Source organism: Dipodomys ordii, unplaced genomic scaffold (genome assembly GCF_000151885.1).
Source record: "Dipodomys ordii isolate 6190 unplaced genomic scaffold, Dord_2.0 Scaffold12, whole genome shotgun sequence".
NCBI classification, from domain to species: domain Eukaryota; kingdom Metazoa; phylum Chordata; class Mammalia; order Rodentia; family Heteromyidae; genus Dipodomys; species Dipodomys ordii.
In genome coordinates, this window is record NW_012267228.1 from 23,111,338 (window position 1) to 23,134,888 (window position 23,551).

Sequence of the window (23,551 nt, forward strand, 5' to 3'; positions counted from 1 at the left end):
CATTTCAATAAACGATGCTATTGCTTTAATATTCAACCAGAGACTTGTAATTCCCAATACTCAGTTTAAAATTATATGATAATACACAAAGATTACATATTATATTTATTCATATTTGTATGTATTCTCAAATTAAAATAATTTGTTCTAGATTAAAAAGCTAAAATTCATCCTTTGGGTTATTTTACAGAAATTGTTTTTAATATTACACATTGGATATTTTTTATACAGCAAAGAATGTTCTAAATTAAGCCCATTCAATTTTCAGCATGCCAAAACAGCAACTATGTGAAGCAAAAGAGGAATCAGCCTTTCTATAGCAATTTTTGTTGAATATGGTAACAAAAGAAAGTGATTTTTAGAGCAGTGATATTTATTGGTATATTCCAACCCCAAATCAAATATGTAATTTTCATATTCTAGCATATTTACATTATTTGCAACAATATCTAGATGTTCTTTTTTTTTTTTGGTCCGGTCGTGGGGCCTGAACTCTGGGCCTAGGCGCTGTCCCTGCGCTCTTCAGCTCAAGGCTAGCACTCTACCACTTGAACCACAGTGCCACTTCCAGCTATTTTTCCCCTCCTGCTTACGTGGTGCTGAGGAATCGAACCCAGGGCCTCATGCATGCAAGACAAGCACTCTACCACTGAGCCACCTTCCCAGCCCCTCTAGATGTTCTTATATAATGAAATGTTTGAAAACCATAATTCCAACACTGGTTCTAGAGGTTTTAGGATTACTATCTTTTAAAGTAGTGAATTATTTCCTAAGCAAGCATGTATGCAGGAAAAAATTCCCTTTGCATATTAATATTTTATTTAATATTTATATTTTGGCCTTAAAGAAATTAAAAGAGCTATTGGGAAAGATAGAAGGATTGAAAAAAAGTCTAAGTGAACACATGAAGAAGATAAATAAATAGAACAAAGATATAGAGAGATCCAACTAACAGCTAAAACTCAGAATTAAGTAACAATTCTAATCCCCTATCAGAAGAGTAGCAGTTTCCCTAAGCAATATTAAACAGAGATAAAATTTTTATTCTGCAGAAGTCTCAGCCTGTTTTTAACACAACAATTTTATTATCAATACATAGATAGTATTACTTTTAGTATAGTTGAATGCATTCTGTATCCATCTCAAAGATTATTTGTAGCCTTCTGTTTTTACCATGTAACTGTCATCCAACTGACTGAAGACTGGCAAGAATCAATGTTGCTATGGAAGGCTATACCAACACCTGTGCACAGGTGTTGGTACACACCTACCTAGCACAGGCCTCGCCCGATACAGCAAAAACAACATTTCTTTGAATTTTTTCTATTTGAAGCACAAAATATTTTAAAATAACCTTATTTGCTCTTTAGATACATATAACAAAGATAGATGATGACAGCAGTAGCCAAAAAGAGAGATGATTTTGATATCTCAGTATAGTATGTACAAATGCCACATCTTTTATTCTTCATGCTCATCTATGTGCATAACCACATCTACAGATTTAATTTTTTCTAGAAGATGTGTCACTTCCTTCAAGAAAACTTAATTTATACTTTTCTTGGCACTTTTTAGAAAATCCCATTTTTTCTCACTTTAGTATGATATTTTATGACTTTCAGCAAGTTACTTATTCTCTCTGTACTGATTTATTTATAATATTCGTATCTATCTCTTGAGATGAATGGACTGCAAGAATGAATGAAAATAAGGCACTGAGATTAGGACTTTATACAAAGTAAGTTCTCATTTAAGTTCAGCTCTTTTAATTGAAAGAACACAAAAACTTAACTGAAGTGCTGACTGTGACTTTCATAGCTAACCCCACATCCATTAGTTGTCAAGTTCTCTTTGACTGGAAGAATGAGGAAGAGTTCCAGTAGAAATACTTCTTACTGGAGGGTGTGAGGAAGAAAGAAGAGCCAGCAAATGAGTTCCAGATTCCAGTGAGAAGTGCTAGTTTTTGAAATTGAAAGGTCAAAAATCCAATCATTGCAGATGTGGTACTGTGCCTCAAAAGGTAGAGTGCTAGCCTTGAGCACAGAGAGGCTCAGGGACAGTGCCCAGGCCCTGAGTTCAAACCTCAGGACCAGCAAAAAAAATCCAATCATTGCGTGGATGGAGGAGGAGGCACTAAAGGCTGTGGTCAGAACATCAATTTCCTTCATCTAGGGATTGTATTAGAAATAGGGCTACAGTGACAAAATTTCAACAGACCCTAAATCTCTGGTTCAATATGATGAATACAAAATTGTATCAGGGAAAAGTAGTAGATTCAACAACATAACATATAACTATGACTAGCATACACTTTAGCTATTCCTGATGAATATTCAAAAGTAGTTGTATAATACAAGATGGCTGAACAGAGACACTCTGCACTCATTGCTCCTCACAAAGACCCAGAATAACCTTGCTGCATAGCAAGGTGTATGAGTATGGGAGAATGCTAGGAACGAACTGGAGGAAAATGGCAACCTTTTAAGTAAGATACATCGGCTTGGGACAACAGTATTGTAAGAGTTGGTTGCCAGTAGCTCATGCCTATAATCCTAATCACTCTGGAGGCTGAGTACTAAGGATTGATGTTTGAAGCCAGCCTAGGAAGACAAATCCACAGGAATCTTATTTCCAATTAACCAGAAAAAAGCTGAAACTGGAAATGTGGCTCAAGTGGTAGAATGCCAGCTATGAAGAACAACAACAAAAAATCCCAGAAAGAGTCGATACAAGACCCCAAGTTCAAGCCCCAGTACAAAAAAAAAGCCCAAAAACAAAATATCCTCATACTTTCTGCCCTGTCTCCACAGCCAGTTAGCCAGTTAGGTAAGTCTACAAAGGTAAAGGTCAAAAAGAAAGTTCCAGAAGGTTCTCAGGATGGATTTCAGCAATCTTAGCTAATAGAAAGCTTCACAATCCTTACAAACTCACAGACTGATTAGGTAGGACATTTGCACGGTAATCTGACTTTGGAAAAGATTTCACATCATTTCCCAGTGAACATACAACATGCTGAAGTCAGACACACCATTTTGAGAAGATTCTAGTATCTGAATTTAGACTGTGCTACAAGGGTCAGAAACCACTGTATATTCCCACCTCTGGGGGCCTCAGAGACATTCTACTGGCTGATTAGTATTCATTTATAGTCTTTCAGTTAGTTTAATCTTCTCAAAGATGGATTTTGAAAATGTACTCATTTTTTAAAACCAAAATGTTTTCTATTTTACTTCAAAAAATATTCATATCCAACTCCTCGAATACATAAATGTCTTTTGTTTTCCTGAGAAAACCTTCAGGTAATAGGTACATTTGGGATTTTCAAATTTCTGCATGCTTTTTACAGAACTTGTTAAAAACACAGAATATAATGTCAAAGTTGAGGGAGGAGAGAAAACAATTTGAGAGGAAAACCTACAAACAGTAAAAGTTTCCAATGCATGCCCATAAAAGAATCTCTTGAAAAAGAAGATATAACTTCTCTCAAAACAATGATCAAATGGATGACTTGGTTATAACTAATTTTTCTCAGAAATAAAACTATCAAGTAATCAGTGTAAAAGTTCTATCAATTCAGCATGATTAGAATTAATGAAGTTCTATAGTGTGAAATAAATCTAGGTAAGTATTAGTATTAAATATTTCTAAGTTCTTCGAGCTTTACAATGTCGGTGCGGGGGGGGGGGGGGGGGGGGAGAGGGGGGAAAGAGAAGGATTGGGATGGGGGGGAGGGGGGAGGCTGGGAAGGGATGGGAAGGGTAAACAAAGGAGGAGGCTGCAATGCTTGGTAAGAAATGTACGCATTATCCTGCCCATGCAATTGTAACCCCTCTGTACAGTATGTTCACAAATAAAATTAAATTAAATTAAAAAAAATATTTCTAAGTTTTTGTGCAACATGACAAATTCTGATGCTATAATCAGTGGTTTATTTTTAATTCTTCTTTTGATAAATAGTCCAATTATGAACTACTGCCAAAATATAATCTACAGCTATTTTGTGGTCAATACAGTACATTCTTAATTCAAAAGATAGTGTTTCTTATCTAGTTGATAATTGTACAATTTAAATTGAGTGATTGCACTAGCATACACTAGAACAGAGATTCTGCCACCTTTTGAGAGCTGTTTAAAATCTATTCGACTTTAAATACCACCAAATATCCTTTAATAATATTACTATATCACCAAATTACTTTCTTTGTAAGAACAAAGAAAGCACTTTAAAGCTTGCAAAATGACTAATTCTTACTGTTGTCAAATTAAGTTAAGCAATTTAATGCAATTACCAAATGTACTGACTTCTTAAAAAATTATAGCAATTAAAGAAACAGTTTCACTGTCTTTAAAATGAACATAACTTGGTTTAAGCCAAGTTATTTGGGAACACTGGCTTCTCTCCTCCCCTCAACCCCAAATTCTGGTGGACATTCTTGAAGTCATAGTCAAATTCAAGTTTTGGTTCATAACAATACTTCATCCAAAAAGTGATTGCTATTATAAGACTGGATCTTTCCTATCTCTGAGTTTGAGTTTTTATTGTTAAAGCATATGGCTTCTTTTATTTGTTATGGTCACAGACAGTGTTAAGGAGTGTTAGCCCCACTAACAATGTTGATCTGAGTGGCGCAGCTTTCAGATTTCCTCATTGACTGAACAGTCCCTATGCCACACTTGCCAATGAAAATACCATTGTAAGTCTCTTGGACCTGTTAGGAGGTAGGAGGATTAGGAGAAGACACTCAATTTGGGGCTATTGTTTTATCTCTAAAAAGTGAGGACATTGGTCATTATTTCCTTCCAGAACGAAAATGCATAAAGAAGTGGTGAGAAACAAAACCAGTTGAACCAGGCACTGGTGGCTCATGCCTGCAATCTTAGCTACTCAGGAGGGTGAGATCTGAGGATCACAGTTCAAAGGCAGCCTGGGAAGGAAAGTCCATGGGAGTCTTATCTCCAATTAACCACCAGAAAACTGGAAGTGGTACTGTGGCTCAAGTGGTAGAGCACTAACCTTGAGCTGAAGAGCTCAAGGACAGCGCCCAGGCTCAGAATTCAAGCCCTACAACTCACACACACACATACACACACTTGAGTTATAACATTTACTGATAGCCAGTAGTTAATCATTTTTAACTTTGCCAGAAAATTTCCCGTAAGATATTGAGATTGTTAATTTATCTTTTTACCTTAATGAATTTTCAACTGATTTATTTTTCTCAATTGCTGTAACTTAGAGTCGCCCTTTAAAAAAATCTATGCACTGGCTGCCTTTTCCTTCACTCACTCAATAACTATTTATTCTATCAGGTACAAGGCTGAACTAGTATTCCAGGCACTAGGGATTAAATAGTGAACAAAATAGACATATATCTTGAATCCTACAGTCCAATAAAGATGGTCAACATTAAAATGACACATAAAATTTAAATAATGATTTCGATAAACTTAAGTGCTAAGATGTTATGAAAGCTTACATAAAGGAGCGTGTGAAGTCCCCCGACCTTTTAAAGACAATAAAGGCTTTTCTGAGATGGGGACCCCCCAAGCACTTAACCAAGGAAAAAAGGGAGGAAAAGATACATTCAAAGGAAATCACAAAGGTCTCATTTGAGAACATACTGATCATGAAGAACTTAAAATCTTTCAATGTGCTTCAAATGAGAGAGGATTAATAATGCAGAAAGAAATTGGTAATAAAGTTAGATATTACATAGTCCAACAGGTTATATAGCCATAAAAGGTTTATATATAGGGGAATAGTATGAATGGATGTGGCTTTTATAAACATGGCTGATTTAAAAGCAGGCCAGCATGATGTTAATTATTAGGAGTCTTAGAAAAGCTTAGAAAAGAGAAGGTCATATGTAAATCAGTGTATGGACTATAGTGTAAGAAAGATTAATGTATTTGTAATTTAGATAAGTAAGTCTGGGTATGTGAGGAGCATATTCATTTTTTATTGCTATGTAAAAACTATACCTAAACTTAAAAGGTTGCAATAAATACTTATTTCAAAATATTTGGATGGTTGAAATTAAGGTGTAACTTAGGTGTGTGTAATGACTTAAGGTCAGGATTGCAATCTAAATATTGACCAAGGATGGAGTCACATCCAGGCTTGATCCAGGAAGGATTCACTTTCAAGCCCACTTGGTCCTCACTATGAAGGCAACAACAGTTTACTCTTAATGGGGCCACCCTTGACACAGCATCTTGTTTCCCTCAAAGTGAAAGGCCAAGAAAACAAGGAAGGAGTGGCAAGAAAAATTAAGGGAGAGGGAAGAAAGAAAGAAAGGAGGGGGGAAAAATAGCACTTAGACATCATAGTCTTTTGTAACCTAATCTCCAAAAGTACATCTCAACAATTTCATCATATTGTATTCATTAAACGTCAGTCTTTAAGTCCAATTAAGAGACGATTTCACAAAGGCCACGCATACCAGGAAGTGGAACTGGAGGCCTAAATGAAAGAATGCATAAATATTCCCTGTACATAGTTAAGTCTTGTAAGACAGAGACTGTATCTCTTGATCATTATTTCCAAAGCTTCTAACACAAAGCTCTGGGAGGGGAAAAATTGTTGGTAAACAAGTAAACTAGGTTCAAACCCTAAAAATCAGAATATCTGGATTTAATAAATTGTAATTCAATTGATAGCTGTGTGAAGCTCCTACCTTGATATTAGAATGTTCCTTCATCTCCTCTTATTCCTGAGGAATAAGCCTTGATATCATTTCTGCATCTCATGCATACAGGACACCGTGTTTGGCATGTGATAAGGAAAATAAATATTTGAGGCTTTTGGATGGAGTAGAATGATATCAAGCCACAACGGAAACTAAAGGAAACATTCCTACCTGAAAAGGGTCTAACCCATGCCTTACATTTGAACTACAGGGAGTCCATGTTAAAAATGGTACCCAATCAAGTTTGGAAATCTGAGAACTAACAGCCACCTAATCAAACACCAGTTATATAGCCGTGACAGTCACACCAGAAAAGTCCCGAACCTGGGTGGGTAACCCTTAAAGCTAGATTTCAGCTTTGTGACTCACATTAGCTACTACCAACGGAGAGGTCCAGTCCTGGTTCGCCCAAGCCCATCTTTAGAGCTTCTCCGTTGTCAGGGCAACGGCACGCCGCTGCGTGGCCTCCTGAGAAGCCTGAGCTACGCAATGCGTAAGGGCCTGGTGGGAGCCAATGGGAGCGTCCAGAATGCAGGGGGGGTGGGGCTTTCCGGTTGGACTCAGGGGCGGGGCGGAGGCGGTCTCCCGCCTTTTCTGGGTGCGCGCGCGGCTTTCTGGTTTCTGGTGCTGCACCGCCTCCCTGTCACGTAGGTTACCGGGCGCTCTCACTCCCCGGGAGACTTCCCTGAGCCCGCCCGGGCCCAGGTTCCCTCAGCAAACCCCGGCGCCCCCGAGGCAGAGGCGGCGATGGTGATGCTGCGGGTCGGCAGCTCACAGTGGAGCTGACCAGGGGACTGAGAAGAGCCTGACAGAATCGGTGCGGAGCGCGCGAAGCCCTTGGTTCTCCGCCCGCCCGCCGCTTCCAGCCACCAGGGTCACGCCTCTCGCTGGACTCTGTGTCCCCCAAGTCCCGGGCCCCTCAGCGGGAATGTTCAAAAATGAGTACCAGGTAACCCGGAACTGCTCTCCAAGCGGTCTGTAGCTTTCTGTAGCTGGTGAGCTGGGTGAAGGATACCCCCCCCCCCAGTCATATGGGCGCGGAGCGGCAGGGGTGAAAAGAAATTAAAGGGTGGACTTGGGGGAGGGGTGAAAAAGAACAAAGAGATGAGTGGTCTTCACCCAAAAATGAAAAAAGCAACCGAGTTCTAGCCATCTGACACGGCTTTTGTTCACTCCCATAGGGTGCTTCTCGAAGCGGATGGTAGATTCTGGTTAAGGAGTGACATCGTCCAAAAATAAAAGAAATCTATGTACTCAATTACCTTACTAGGAAATGGTAACCCCTCTGTACAACACTCTTAATAATAACAATAACATGATATTAAAAAAATACAGGTCTTAAACCTCACCCCAGACCTCCTCCTGGGTCAGTCACAGTCTTGAGAGCAGGGAGGCACAGAAATCTTGAGTTTTAACAAGCACCTGAGGTACTTGCCATTAATAGACCCTGGTAGTGGTGAATTAAACCCAGAATGGAAATAAGCATTTTGGCTCTGTGCTGTTATTTTTACCCTAACTGGGTTAGTTACCTCTCACATCAGTGTCACTTTGGGATACTTGTAAAAATGCAGACTTCCTGTCCTCTTCCCCCTCCAGATCTGGTAACTCAGAAATCCTACATAGGGCTGTTAAATGTTCCATTAAAACCACTTACCTCAAGTGATTGTTTCTCCTGGAAGTAGTTCAAGGAGCTCAAATGGAGGAGGAACCCTGCTTCTGGATGTTCCTTGTCACCTTAAGTATCCTGGGGTGTCTCCCTGCAATTCCTGCTCTCCTCAGGTCATTGTGCAGTTCTCTTGCTGCTCTTCTTTGATGGTAGCCTCCTGTCCTGCCCTCCTGCCCTCATCCTGGGATGACAGTCCCTATTTAGTCTCTTTACTATCTTAGCTCTGCTATTAGGACCTTTGTCACTGTGCCTAAACAGAACTAACACTTCTCCACCTCTTTGTTGCTTCTTTTTGTCAAATACTATCTATGCACAGCATATTAGGAAATTTTCTTCCATCTCAGTTAAAAAAATCGTTATATGAGTTAAAATTTAGAGTTTATTTCACTTCATTTAGATAAGGTGTAACATGGTGAAATAGCAATATACCTGTTGGGAGAAACTTAGAAAACATGGGAAAGTAAAAAAGAATTGGGGAGACAACATTTGCTATTCTACTAAGTATGTAGGGTTTTCTGTTTTAAAAGCTCAGTTGTCTCAAATTCAAAATTCAGTGAAATATGACCTGTTCTTAGAAGCTGTAGTAATTCTATCCTGTATATGATTTTGCACATGATACTGCCCAGGGAAGAAGAAATTAAATGTCAAAACTTCAAGTGATTAGGTGTTAAGACTCAGAAGTGAAAGTATCTTTATATTACAGAGAAAAAGATGAAACACTGGAAATTCGTTACAAAAAATGAGATTGATTTTTTTCTCATGATGTTTGTAATTCAAATCACATTGATCTTTTCAGGATCTCCGTATTTGCACTAAATTCCTACTTAGGGACAGTCATTTATCTCTCCTGTTTTTATATTTAAAGCATGTGGACATTTAGTAATATCTTTAACGTCTTTACATAGGCCATTTCCCTGTGTTCCTAGGTTTACATTAGGGAACAAGTAACCTGTGTATATAACTGATTCCTTTTTGTAGAAATTATTCTTTTTCTTAAGCATTACCAAATTGATTTTCATTAATAAAAAGATATTGTGCTAATGCTCAAAATAAAATTCTTCCCTCAAATCCTTAGTAGTTATTTTTATTGATCAGTACTAAACTACTTAATTTTTCTTTTTTTTCTTGAATAATTTAAATGGCCCTATTGAGCCCTGGCACGTGCTTGCTCACATACTCTCTCTCTCCTCTCTCTCTCTCTCTCTCTCTCTCTCTCTCTCTCGGAATTTATATATATATATATATATATATATATATAATGTTTACTGACACAAATAGATAACACAAATACCCATTTACAAATGAAAATCCAAGAAATTAAATAATTCTAAAGTCAGAGAGTTAAAATGCCAGTTTTGGAGCCTTGGACAGTATGACTGGGAACATTGTATTTCACAGATAATGATCTGAATTTATTGGCTTAGTTTCAGAATTGAACTTAAGCTCTACATTGCAAAGGATGTTTTACAAGCATGATCTGTTTATATGGCATAATTTATCTAATTTTTAACGTGATTTAAAAGTAATTTTCTTAAACCATTAATCCAAGGTGACCTCAAATCAGAACAGTTGTAGCTTAGATACAATCAAGGTATAAAGTAGGCATAATAAGAGGGATAATGTTTCTTCTTAGACCTTCTTAACTGACAGATGCTCAGAACACGGTTTTACACTATATGATGGATACTATTTCATGCTTAGCATTAAATTTCACTTCAAATATCTTGTTTTTATTTTCTAGGGAGGTGCATTTGTTGAAATTTTTAGTGCTCAGGGGAAAAATCCTGGAGCAAAATGGAAGATTCTTGGTAGTCCATCTGTGATTTGGAAAGTAAGTGCCATAAGTTAGAGCTACCTAAATCCTGGGAAGATGTATGTGAGGGAAGATTTTAGTGAAAAGGCCATGATCAGTTTTCAGAACTGTTTTTCCTGTTCTTTCCCTCCAAAATCCTTTTGTGATATTGTTGACTGCAGCTCTTCTAGACACCACTCCTCCATTATTTAAGACTTTGGCACACAGGTCATACCCCTTCTTGATATTGATACATCATTTTAATTGACTTATTTGTCAGTAAGGAAAATCTCTCTAAGCTCTAGGCTTCTCAGTTTCTTGATTTCCTCCCCCTTCCTTTTGTGTGTGTACCTGAGGTTTGAACTCTGGACCTAGCACTTGTTAAGTGCAAGTGTTTGCATTGATTGTCCTTGAGATAAGGTCTTGGATCCTGCCCTAGTCTGAACCATACTCCCATTTTTTGCTTCCTTCATAGCTGGGATGACAGGCATACACTGCCATGCAAGCTTCTTTCATTGAGTTGGATGCTCACAGGTTTTTCTACTCATCCATCCTCTTGATCTCAGCCTCCCACATAGCCAGGATGACAGGCATACATCAATATGACCAGCTGCTGAGAAGTGTCTTTATAGTGGTATATCCAGGCTGGCTTCCAATCTCTAACTTAACCAATCTCAGCCTCCCAAGTAGCTAAGATTACAGGTGGGAACCACTGGTGCCCACCTTGATTTCTTAATTTTAAATGACATCTAATGACATCTTCCATACTGTTATAGCATCATGCCCATGGTCACAACCTGGACCTTATCTGGACCTTATTACTACAAACTATAGGAATCCTGAAATTACTAAGTGAAACATGGAGACATCTTTCTCTAACCCCAGTCTTTGCTTCATAAGAGTTCTTGTTCAGTTTTCTCCCACTGGGTTTGTTCTTCAGTCTAATTGAGACCTTTCAGTCATTGTGTTTAGTTTCATTTTTTTCTGTACTTAACTTTCTTTTTTTTCCCCCAAATTTTAAAAGTAAGGTATCCTTTCAGTCATTTTCTAGTCAAGACACTGAGTGCCTTAGCACTTTTTCCTTTCATTATACCTGCCAAGCCAGCCCTTTCTGTATCCACAGTCTTTTCTTTGCCTGTATCTGGCTCCTCAGTACCTTTGGAGAAAACATCTACAGCTTTCAGATTGTTAACACTATATATCTATTCTGAACAGCCCAAAGAGGTTTATTGCTTTGTTGTCTTGGTTCCCAAAAAGGTCATTTCTCCTATTATCTTCTATTTTCCAACCTTTAGGCTCCAGACTCTTATCCTCAACCCACACCCTGGACAAGACTGCCCTCTTCATTCACTACAAGCTATTTGTTACCTATTTCATAGGCAAAAGAGAACCCATCACATCTAAAAATCTGTATATATATATTTCTGTCCTTATCTCTTCCTCTTCTGTTGTATACCCAAAAAAGAAATGTCTTTCTGGGGACCTTATTTTATGGCTTCTCTTAGAACTACTATTAATTGATCTCTTGCTGTTTGCCAAGCATAGCATTAAGCACATTATCTATGTTGTATTATGTTGTATAATCTAAATGATAACCTTGTGGAATAGTTATTTGCATTCCCATCTGCTAGGCTAGGAACCCTAGACCTACAGAAGAGAAACCTAAAATTGCAAAGCTGTTGCTATGAATGAGATAAATGGTACACTGAACATTCAGCACATAGATCAGGAAGGGCTTTTCTGAAGAAATGGTGTTTGAGTTCTTTGAGTCAGCTAGGTACCTACGGGGGCTGGTAGTCAGAAGAACCTTTCAGGTAAAAAGAATTTGCTTGTGCAGAACCATTATATCAGGAGAGTGCTTAGAATGTTCAAGAGACTTGAAAGAAGGCTAAATGAAAGAGACTAAACGAAAGATAAGGGGGGAAGGAGTAAAGTGGGAGATGATGTTTGAAAAGCTGGACTAGAATTGAAGTATTCAGTGGTTTATAAGCATGTGAGGATTTTGATAAGCTACTTTAAAAGTTTTAAGTATCTGGTCAATTGTGTATCAGTGGAATAAATAACATACTTTGTGCATGTATGTTCTTTTCAAATACATAAAGATGATACTGTGATGGGTTTACTGCATTTATTTGTTACTTAATTCTTTGCATTGTAATATATTTATTTTAATATGAAAAGGAAGCTTTATGCTTAAAGATTAAAAAATGGTATAGTAGCATACTCCTGGAATTCCAGCTACTCAGGAATGGTAGCAGGAAATTGGATTATGAGTTCCAGACCAGCCTGTACAAGGTTAGTGAGATCCTATCTCAAAAACAAAATACAAAAAAATAGAGCTGGGGATGTAGAGCTTGCCTAGCTTATACAATGTCCCAGTTTTAGTCCTCAGTATCACAGAAATAAATTAAAAGTATTTCTTTTCACTAGCATTTTGATTAAGGGGGATTAGACTCATGTAAGTTTTTTATTTCTAGATTTGTTTTCTGCCTCTCTTGTTAGCTTTTAAAGGTAATCTTAGTTGTAACATGTAATTCATATTAATTTCCAATAAATGATATACCAAAGTTTCGTAGTCATTGTAGGTAAAAAAATGATGCAATAATAATTCTGTTTAAGCAATGGCCTGAAACCAAGAAATTATATCCAGATTGGATATACATACATTAGTTGATTTCTTATACATATAGGGATTACTATTAGAAATAAGTGAAAAGCAATAATGAGCAGGTAAACTCAGGAAATTCTAGGTTAGTGACTTGCAATTCCTGAAGTTGGAAACTTTTATTACTTTTCAAGAAAGGTGTACTCATATAGGAGGGAATTTGCCAATGGCTTCGAGTGGCTTTCATATTCCAATTCCAAGAAGGTCTCAGGATAGAACATCATCAAGGCCTTAGTCTACTTTGAAGTCATTTGAATATGAAACTTTTTTTTCCTGTAAAATTTCAGTTCCAATTTTATAAAAGAAGACAAATCAAATATGCTTCAGTTACCACTGTTTTCATTGTGTTTCTTAGGAGTTTGATAAAGAAGTTAAAAGTTTTGTGTTTGTCCTGGAAGGTAGCAGCCAAACAAACAAAATTCAATTACCAAAGGAGAATAAGCAAATCCGTAAGTAAGATTTTTTTTATATTGAAAGTTAGCATTTAAAAAAGTTATTCTTTTATAACTTATGAGCAGGCATATTAATATGACTTTCATTGGCATTTGTTGATGTGAGGTAATCTAACTTTCTTTTGGTCCAATCTTGGCACTTGAACTCAGAATTGGGCACTGTACTTGAATTTTGTTGCTTAAGGATAGTGCTCTACCACTTTGAGCCATGTTCCCTTCCAGTTTTAGGTGGTCAATTGGAGGTAAGAGTCTCATAGCTTTTTCTGCCAGGCTGGCTTTAAACCTGAGTAGCTCTGGGATACAGGGGTAAGGCACCAGTACTTGGCCATGACTTTTTTTGAGGGGGAGGGAGGGTCTGGGGTTTGAACTCAGTACCTAAGTGCTATCCCTAACCTTCTTTTGCTCAAGGCTAGCACTCTACCACTTTGATCCACAGCACCCCTTCCAGCTTTGTCTGAGTAATTTATTGGAGATAAGAGTCTCATGGCCTTTCCTGCCCAGGCTGGTTTTGAACCAGGGTGACAGTGGCTCACACCTATAATCCTAGCTACTCAGGAGACTGAGATCTAAGGATCGTGGTTCAAAGGCAGCCCTGGCAAGAAAGTCCTTGAGACTCTTATCTCCAATAAACCACCAAAACTGGAAGTGGCATTGTGGCTGAAGTGCTAGAGCACTAGCCTTGAGCTGAAGAGCTAAGGGACAGGCCCAGAGTTCAAGCCCCACTACCGACCAAAATAAATAAATAAATAAAATGATGCTTATAGAAACAAACTCCAAGAAATGGAAGCAAGAGGTTTTTTTTTATTATACTTTTTACATTTTTTTCTTCCTTTCTTTTCTCCTTGGTTTATTCCTTTCTGTTGCTGTTTTTTTTTTATTTCTGTACCCTTTTTCTTGAATATAAGTTTATCTGATTTAGGAGGGGAAAGGGAACCGAAGAAACAGTGAGACAAAGGGTGAACAATTCAGCAGTGAAAGCCACTAGACACTATGTTGGAAACTTGGGGTGTGGGGAGAAAAAAGTCCGGAGGGGAAAAACTAGGAGAGAATGAGGGAGCGGGGTGACACTGTTCAGTAGGAAATGTAATCATTGCCTGACTTATGTAACTATAATACCTCTTTATATCACCTTTACAATAAGATTTTAAAAATCTGGAAAAAAAGAACAATATGGGTGTGATGGTTCACACTTATAATGCCAGACACATGAAAGGCAGAAGTAGGACAATCGAAGACCACGACTGTTCCTAGGTATAAAAACATGATATCTCATCTGAAAAATAGCTAGAGCTATAGGGATGGAGGCATGGCTCAAGTGGCAGATGTTAGCCCTTGTCCAGTTAAGTATGAAGAACTGAGTTCAAACCTCAGTATTGAAAAAAAAAGTTTAGTAAGTATCAATTGTATCATTTATGAAGTATGGATATGATGGTATAATTAAATACCACCCATTTAAAGTAAAAGGAATCCTGTGAGATCAACTAAATTTATGATAAAAAAGCCCAGTTGTTTGTAAGTTAAATAACATTGAAGACTGCCACCTGATTAGTCTTTGTGTAAACTGATATTACTTAAGGATCATGATTTGTCAAATAGTTAATCAGATTTTTTTCCTACTGTGTCCTGTGTGTTAAATATAAGTTTCAGGTATTTAGCATATGGAGACAATTGTATTTTGTATTTACTATCATATGAACCTTTTCTTCATTCTTAAGAGCATTTATTGAGTACCTACTGTGTACCAGGCACTATGAAAAGACCTGTCGGTACCTTATTTTCTAATTCCACTTCAGCTTCCTAAGCTTCCACATGCCATTTACTGCTACTGCATGCATTTAGATTTCTAAGACTCATACCAAGTTGTGTAAGTTACAGACAGAAGAAAATTTGTTGTAAATTGGTTTGTCAGTGTTCCTTCCAGAGGTAAGAAACCTTTTTTTTCTGCCAAAGGCTGTTTGGATATTTGTAAATCAGTCACAGGCCATATAAAATCACCAATACAAGTTAAGGAGATTAGCAATAAGCATATAGGTCTTAACCCTTTAGGCACCAAATAATTTCTTGGGCCTTATGGCTGGAGGGCTGGTCGTTCCTTACCCCTGAGCAACTTAAGGAATAGATAATAGAGAAAAATTAGTCATTAAAATGATTTTAAATTACTGTACTACCATTATTATAATAGTTTTCTGATAGTTTCTATTTGTATGTGTTAAAAAGCAGTTTGTTTTTCATTTCCATATAAATTTATCCTTTTAAATGAGGTAAACTAAGATGAGCTATGGAAACATATCTGAGACTATAGTTTATTCTTACAGCAACACAGTCCGTCTGCTTCAAAGTATCAACTCTGATTTCAATACACTGACTTTGCAGGAACATGACTGTTCTAAGCCACTTAATACTTTGGGGATTTTTCCTACTGTTCCACTGATAAAGCTTACCTCTGCTTAATGCCCTCAGCATCTATGCTTATATGCATGTTAGTGATAAACACCAATCATTTCTAATAACCTTCTCATTTGGCTTCACCAAAGGCAAAATGATTAAATATAAACTCTTCCTTCCTAATCTTGTCTAGGGGGTTTTCCCTCAGAAATCAGATTTAATGTGTTATAATTACCTTTGCAAGTGAAAAGGATGATGGCTTTCAATTGGAAGAAACAAGAATCTTTTAATGTATTTTTTGCACAATGCTTTGCAATTAAAAATTAATCCGGCTTTTCTGTAGCACATGCAGCACTGCAACAAATGGAACAGGTTTTTTAGCCTGCATTGTACTAGTGCCTCTGAGATTAGTTATTTGGGACTTTCAATAACAGAAATTTATAGTTATTTTTACTTATATAAAATGGCCTTCTGGGTGATGTTGATATGGTTAAACTTAAATTAAATGGCATGTCTTGAATGGAAAAATGGCTTTCAATTAGCATTTCCTATCTATTTCAATTAGTATTCCTATCTTATAAGATACACTTTCCTCATGCAAACTTGACATAGATACCTCAATGTGTGTTTCTGACGATATTAGGTATTTCAGAAGAAAGTTTAACAATGAAATTATGTGTGGCTATTTATAAATAGTATTTCTGGATTAACTTACATTTAAAGATTTCTAAATATATCAGATTTTCAAATAAATTTTTCTATGTTTTATCAAGTAAGCAGCTTGCAGTATTAGTTACTAGATTATCTACTTCTCTATAGCAGGGATCATGAATCGTCTTTGTATTCCTTAGTGTCTGGCACACAGTTGTTCAATACGTTTGTGAAACATCACAATAAGAAACTATGACATTTGATTTATAATTTCTAGTTGTAACCATGTGGCCACGATGATGAGACTTGGTGAATTATTTGTCAGTTAAATAAGTCCCTGCTGTTCTCCATCATGGACTCTGTTACATATGAAAAGCATCTCTGACACACATAAACATCTGTCATTTCCAAGGCTGTCTTCAAGACCTTCTGTTTAAGGCTTTTTCTTTGTTGTTGCTAGGTAGGGGATTAAAAAAAATCATTAAGTAGTTGTATGCAAGAGTTGCCATTTAACAAAACAGTTTATATTTTGGTCAATGTCACCCCTTTCAACATTCTCACCCATCCCTCCCCTTTGAATCCATTGTTTTCTCTGCTCTAGCCTCTAAATCAAATGGCATCCTTGAGAACTTATATAATCTTAGTTTTGGGTGCTCTGGTAAATTAGGTCATCTTCACAAGGTTTCCCTAGGCTGCCTCATGCCCCACTTTGGTGCTTCGTATTCTTTTTGAAATCATGACTTTCTGTTTGAAACATTCCCATGGCTCTCATTTCTACCATTCTACTAACGGGCTCTTATCAAAGTCACTGGTGATCTGTGTTCCTGAATCCAGTAGCCCAGTTGTCTGTTCTTATCATACTTCACTTATCAGCAGCTTTTGAGAAAGCAGACACCGTCCAAATTCATTTTATTTATCCATCTTCCAGGATGCTCAATCTTCTACTTCTCTGCCCATAACATTGGTCTTTCTGTCTCCTTTTGTGGTTCTTTCTCTTCTCACCAACCCGTGTTAATGTTGCAAAACCCCTGGGTTATCTTTGCCCTTCAACCTACATTTACTCCCTTGGTTATTGGCATCAAGTTTGTGAATTTAAGTACTGTATCACATCAGATTATAATTCCAGCTCAGACTTCTTAACTGTAAACTTAAATATCAATTGTTTATGCTCCTGGTATACCTAGTCAGAAACAAACATGAACTACCTACTGCCAAATTTATGGTCAATGTATATTTACTCTTAAAATAGGAATATATAATGGTAATTGAACTTAATCTAGAAATGTTACTTGAAAGCCACTTTAAAAAAAATTCAAGACATGCCATTTTCTACAGTTTAAATGTAGTATATTAAAAGCCTAACTTTTAGCCTTGGCTCCTAGAAATGCTTCCTGCTCCTATAGCCTCATTTTGCCTTTTCAATTGTTCAGCCTCAAAACTCTTAATTAAATAAGCATCTACTTTTCTTCATTTTAAAAAATTCAGTCCATCAGGAAGATCTTGGCAGTATTTTTTTTTAAAGATTGAGACTTTATTTCTTGCCACTTCCAATGCTGTTGCTACCACTCCAAACCACCATCATCTCATGTTTATATTACTGCAGTTATCTTTTAAATGGTCTCCCTGTTTCTGAGTTGGCCTCCCTATAGTCTTTTGTCAAATTAGCAGCCAGAGCACTATTTTTAAATTATAAAAAAATACGTAAGTCATGTCACTCCTGTGTTGAAAATGCCTCAACATCTCACAGAGTAAAAACCAAGTGAGTATAGGACTATGAAATATCAGTAAACTTCTTAACATTAGTATTATCTCCTATAATTTTTTTCTCTTATTTACTATACTATAGCCATACAGGACTCATTGCTAATACCCTACCATTTTAGCATCTGTGCACATGTTATACCATCTGTCTAGTTTTCTTTCTTCAAAGAGCAACAAGGCTCACTTCTCTTCTTCAAGCCTTTTACTAAAAAGTCACCTTCTCAATGAACCTTATTTGCTCCATTGTTGTTACAAATTATATGTCCTATTCTTTCTCCACTCTTGATCCTTCTTATTCATTTCTATGCCCCACCCACAATACCTAAATCACTATTTAATATGCTGTGCAATTATTAGGTTTATTTATTTTTTCTCATCAGCAGAAAATAAGTGCCAATGGCAGAGATAATTTAAGTTACTTTGTTCACCAAGAACACTGCCTGAAACACAGCACTCAAGTAAGGCTATACCTCATAAACAAATGCATTTCTGAGTGGCTTCCCATTGATTTTAGTGATCTATGTTCTTCATATCATCTGTAAGACTCCATGTGATTGGATTCTGACTTACCTCCGGCTCTTTTTTTCTCTTCTATCTTTTACCAACCCATTAAACTTTTTAATGTTCATTCCATATACTGTGTCCTTTCCCATCACAGGAAGGAATATTTTCTTTGCCTTCAACATTTGTATCTTTCTCCTACACCTGTAACCTCTTGCTCAATTCTGCTTGCCCTTCCCAGTTGAACTTCAGCTTTATTTCTTCATATACCATCCTTTTATCCTTTTAGCATATGCTACCATAGATCCTTGACTGTCTTCTATAGACATAGAATAAAATTTCCAAAGAACAGAGACCATGTTTGTCTTATTTGCTGCAAAAACTTCAACAAAGAGTTTTGTTTTGCACAGTAGGTACTCAATAATAGTTGCTGAATGATGGAGCTAATTTAATCTGTGCATATTATCCTATGATGTGAAATCTAAACTATTAGGTCAGTTTCATAGAATGGAAACAATCAAACGGTCTAGACAGTTTACTAATTTTTCTATGGGATTAGGATAGTCCATAATGAAGACATAATTAATTCTTGTTTGGTGACTTGATATGGGCTATCATAGGAACAAAGGAATAACTTCTGTTATGGCTCCTTAAGGCACTTATGAAAGATGGCTATACTGTGCTTTCATCCCAACTCTTTGGACAATGCAATCCTTATAAAATATATTTGAAGTCTACAATCTATCATTTGCTTCAACAAAACAAGCATAAAATCACTGTTAAAAAATCTAGTGGTACTTTACTAGTTTTAAGTATATTTTAAAATATTTATAAGCAAACAGGGCTGGGCCCTGGTGGCTCATGCTTGTAATCCTAACTACTCAGGCATGAGATCTGAGGATTGTGGTTTGAAGCTTGATTATGGTTTGAAGCTTTCCTGGGCAGAAAAGTTCATGAGACTCTTATCTTCATTTAACCACCAAAAACAAACAAACCAAAAAAAAAAAAACAAACCAAAAAACAAATAGAGTGTGGCTCAAGTGGTAGAAGGCTAGCCTTGAACAAAAACGCTCAAGGACAACACTTTGGCATTGAGTTCAATCCCCAAGAATGGAGAGAGGAAGGGAAGGGAGGAGGAATAACCATGGCCTGAGCCTTTAAAAAAGGGAGGAATTTGTCTCATTCAACAGATTACAAAATTGTACAAACTTGAATATTTCAGGAAAAAGACTAAATATGTATTTCATGGGCATTTTTGACTTACAGTAGTTTCACATTAAGTATTACTTAGAGTGATTTTAAATATAATGTAGCCCTGAAGTCTGTTTAAACTTACTAGGCCACTGGAACAGATATTCCTGTGAAGTTTATTTAGCGTTACTGACATATAGGATCTGTGTGTCAAATGTTATTAAAGTACTTTTTTCTCTGTTAGATCATCACCATATTGTATCATCATACTTCTTTTTAACCTTAAAAGTGAAATCTTTTGGGAACTAGGGCTTCTATAAGTGAGAAAGGTGAATTATAAAGCTCTTTTTGTGAGGGTAGAGAGTTTTCATTTCTAAAAATGCTCATACAAAAATGCCCTATAAGTGAAGCTCTTTGTGTTTGAAGGGATCAGAGCTGATTCAGTGAGGTTTGTGGCATAAATTAGAGACCTTTTTAAAAGACTGATTTTATTTATTCTGATGCTCTTTGAGCTGTTTACTGAAGCCATTGTCCATGTCTGAACACCACAGGACCAATCAGTGCAAGATACAGGAGATTAATGATGGCTTATTTAAGGTGGCCTCATTTGAGTATCCTTATCTAGCTCTGGTTTGTAGAGCATAACTCTCATTGCCTATCTTTCCCCATAAATATGGTAGGGCCGGATTCCTATAGAATTTTCTAGGATCAGAGCCTGTTCTCTATTTCTGTTATATTGCCTATTCTGTTGTTGCCTTTAAAGACCAATTTACAAGCTTACTCCTTTTCAGTAAAAGTTTTCTCTTTTAAAATATTGTTAGCATATTTGACCAAGTGTTTATTATTAAGAGACTAAATTTGGGTTAAACAGCAACTGTTTAAGTTGCTCTGAAATGTTGCAAAAGCAATTTACCATAGGAAAGTCTTTTTATATACTACCATGCCAGAAAGTCTTTTTATATATTACCATAAATGTAGTGGTACTTTTGTTGTTGTTGGTGGTGGTGGTGGTGGTGGTGGTGGTGGTGGTTATGGGGCTTGGATGCAGGGCCTGGGCTCTGTCCCTGAGCTCTTTTTGCTCAAGGCTAGCACTCTACCACTTTGAGCCACAGCTCCATTTAATTGGAGATAAAAGTCTCATGGGGACTTAATTGCCTGGACTGGCTTTGAACCAAAATCCTCAGATCTCAGCCTCCTGAGTAGCTAGGATTACAGGTGTGAGCCACCAGTGCCCAGCATATTGGTACTTTTAAAATACTTCTTTGCTAAGCTCACTAAGTCAGAATAGGAAATAGCATCATTATAGACCAGTTGCCTTCAAAGGCAACTCTCCCACTCAAAGTGGTAGAACACTATCTGTTATCTTGTACTATTGGCTCTATAGAAAGTTCACAGACAAAATCAAGGTTTGTTTCTTACACATGAGGGGAAAATATTCCTAAATTTCACGTTTTAGGAAATATGGTATTAAAGCCTCTGTTAAGAGCATCATAATAGCAATATCAAGCAAAAGTTCAGAACCTAAGAGGAAAGGCACAAGTGAGTGGGTTTGGATAGGTAATATTAAGTTAATTGATTTTTTTAAAGTAAAGCTATCCAAAGTACCATGAAGATTTGTTTTCTTTGAATATTTGAATCCAGATTAAACTAGTAGTAAGGAATAAAAGGTATCAGTTCTTACTTGGTGATGACAAATTAAAGTATGTTAACTTTATATAAGAGATGATAAATGTTGCTAGATATGGTTCACAAAACCCTCAGTTTTACTTATCAAAATTACTTTTTTTTAACTTTTTTTCTTTTTTGGTCAGTCATCGGGCTTGAACTCTAGGCCTGGGCACTATCCCTCAGCTCTTCAGCTCAAGACTAGTGCTTTCTACTTCAGCCATAGCACCACTTCCAGTTTTCTGAGTAGTTTATTGGAGATAAGAGTCTCATGGACTTTCCTGCCCAGGCTGGCTTTGAACTATAGTCCTCAGATCTCAGCCTCCTGAGTAGCTAGGATTACAGGTGTGAGCCACCGGTGCCTGGCCCAGAATTACTTTTTTGATGTATTGTTCTTTACTAAGTTGTTCAGAACAGTTAAAACTGCCACTGAAAAAATAATTGCCACATGCTTTTATGGTTACTTTGATGAGAATCTATAGTTCAGTTTCACATGTCTCTATTGAGTGTAGTTTTATGTGTATGTTCTCTTGCAGCCTAATAAAAATTGTAAATAAAAATTACTATTTTTTAAAATTTTCATAAAAATTTCACTAATGCCACAGATGGGGCTTTAAAAGGCAAAATTTGTTGCTAACATTTTATTTGACTTTCATTAATTCTTTTCACTTTCATAATGAGGTCGTAAGTCATGGATAGTGTTTTTGAAATGCTAAAAGCTTCGCTTGTTAGTGCCATGTGATTGTGTTTATATTCATGTATAAGTGATTTGAACATTTGCATGTATATATTTCCTCTCTTTCATTGTAGTTGGACTGATCCAGAGGTTTCTTGTGCTTCAAATTTACATACCCCTGGGACAGGACTTCTCTACTGAATTGCTGTAAGATATAAAGAACTTCTTTGAATGTTTTATGTGTATTAGACAATTGATCAATTGAAACAGTACCAATAGTTATTAATTACAAGTGACAATTTGTGCATTAAATAGCAGTGACTTATCAAGTAGACACAAAGTAATTAAACTAATTTAATCATATTTTCTTAGATATCACTGTGATTGGCATTTCTCTAAGGAAAGAAAGTAAATTTTATCTTTTTAAGAAATATTAAGCCAGTGGCTCATGCCTGTGTCCTAGCTAATCAGGAAGCTAAGATCTGAGGATCATGGTTCAAAGCCAGCCCAGGTAGGAAAGTCCATGCATGAGACTCTTATTGCCAATTAACTACCAGAAAAGTGGAAGTGGCATTGTGATGCAAAGTGGTAGAGCACTAGCTTTGAGCAAAAGAGCTCAGGGACAGTGCCTGTGCCCTGAGTACAAGCCCCATGACTGACAAAAATAAAAATCTAAGTATGATGAATTGGACAATGGTCTATAATGTGAGAAATATAGCATTCAGACGTTGAAATTTGGGTTCAAGTGAAGGGTAATGTGTTTTACCTTGTTTGTTTGCTGCTCAAAAATATGGTTGGCTTAAAATTGATTGAAATATTACATTTTACTAATATTGACAATAGTTTAGATATATTGTTCCCTCCTCTGATTGCAAATACAGCTTGGAATATAGTAATTATAAATAGCCCTGCTGGACTGTTTAGCAAAAATTAAATTACTCAGTTGAGCCATTCTGTTATGTGAGATGATAAAGACAATGCTATGAATGAAAATAATACTTGATTTATGGATTCGCCTAACATTAAATCGAATGTCTAAAATATCATTAATTTGTATACTTTAAGTTAGCAATTATATTTAGACTATTTTCTAACTTTTCTTTATAACTAATAACTATACAATATTTTTCCATGCTGCAGTAAATGGCTTTTCTTACTAATGGAGATAATTTTGTACTAGTTTTACTGGTATAACTAACAAAGAGAAAGAATCTTAGTGAGTATGTAATAAACAAGATTAGCCATTGATTGGTTTATATAAATTAAGGTATTTTTATTTGTTTGAATATTGTTAATTTATAGAATTTATTTAATAAGATTGAATCTTGTTTTCTTGGATGATAATGGAAAGATGGAACAATTTTTTTTTAAATTTTATTTTATTTTATTTGTGAACATACTGTACAGAGGGGTTACAATTGCATGGGCAGGATAATGCGTACATTTCTTACCAAGCA

General features: G+C 36.5%; 1 protein-coding gene across 1 annotated transcript in view; it reads left to right on the forward strand.

The window, feature by feature from the left end:
* The first annotated feature begins 7,439 nt into the window (after positions 1-7,439).
* The window catches only part of LOC105981307 (chromosome unknown open reading frame, human C3orf67), a 219,018-nt gene continuing 202,906 nt past the window's right edge, over positions 7,440-23,551 (forward strand). The window contains exons 1-4 of the mRNA XM_013010418.1: positions 7,440-7,638; positions 10,097-10,186; positions 13,168-13,261; positions 22,229-22,301. Of these exons, the coding sequence (XP_012865872.1) occupies positions 7,618-7,638; positions 10,097-10,186; positions 13,168-13,261; positions 22,229-22,301 (278 nt within the window). The 5' untranslated portion in view covers positions 7,440-7,617. The remainder of the gene's footprint in view (positions 7,639-10,096; positions 10,187-13,167; positions 13,262-22,228; positions 22,302-23,551) is intronic.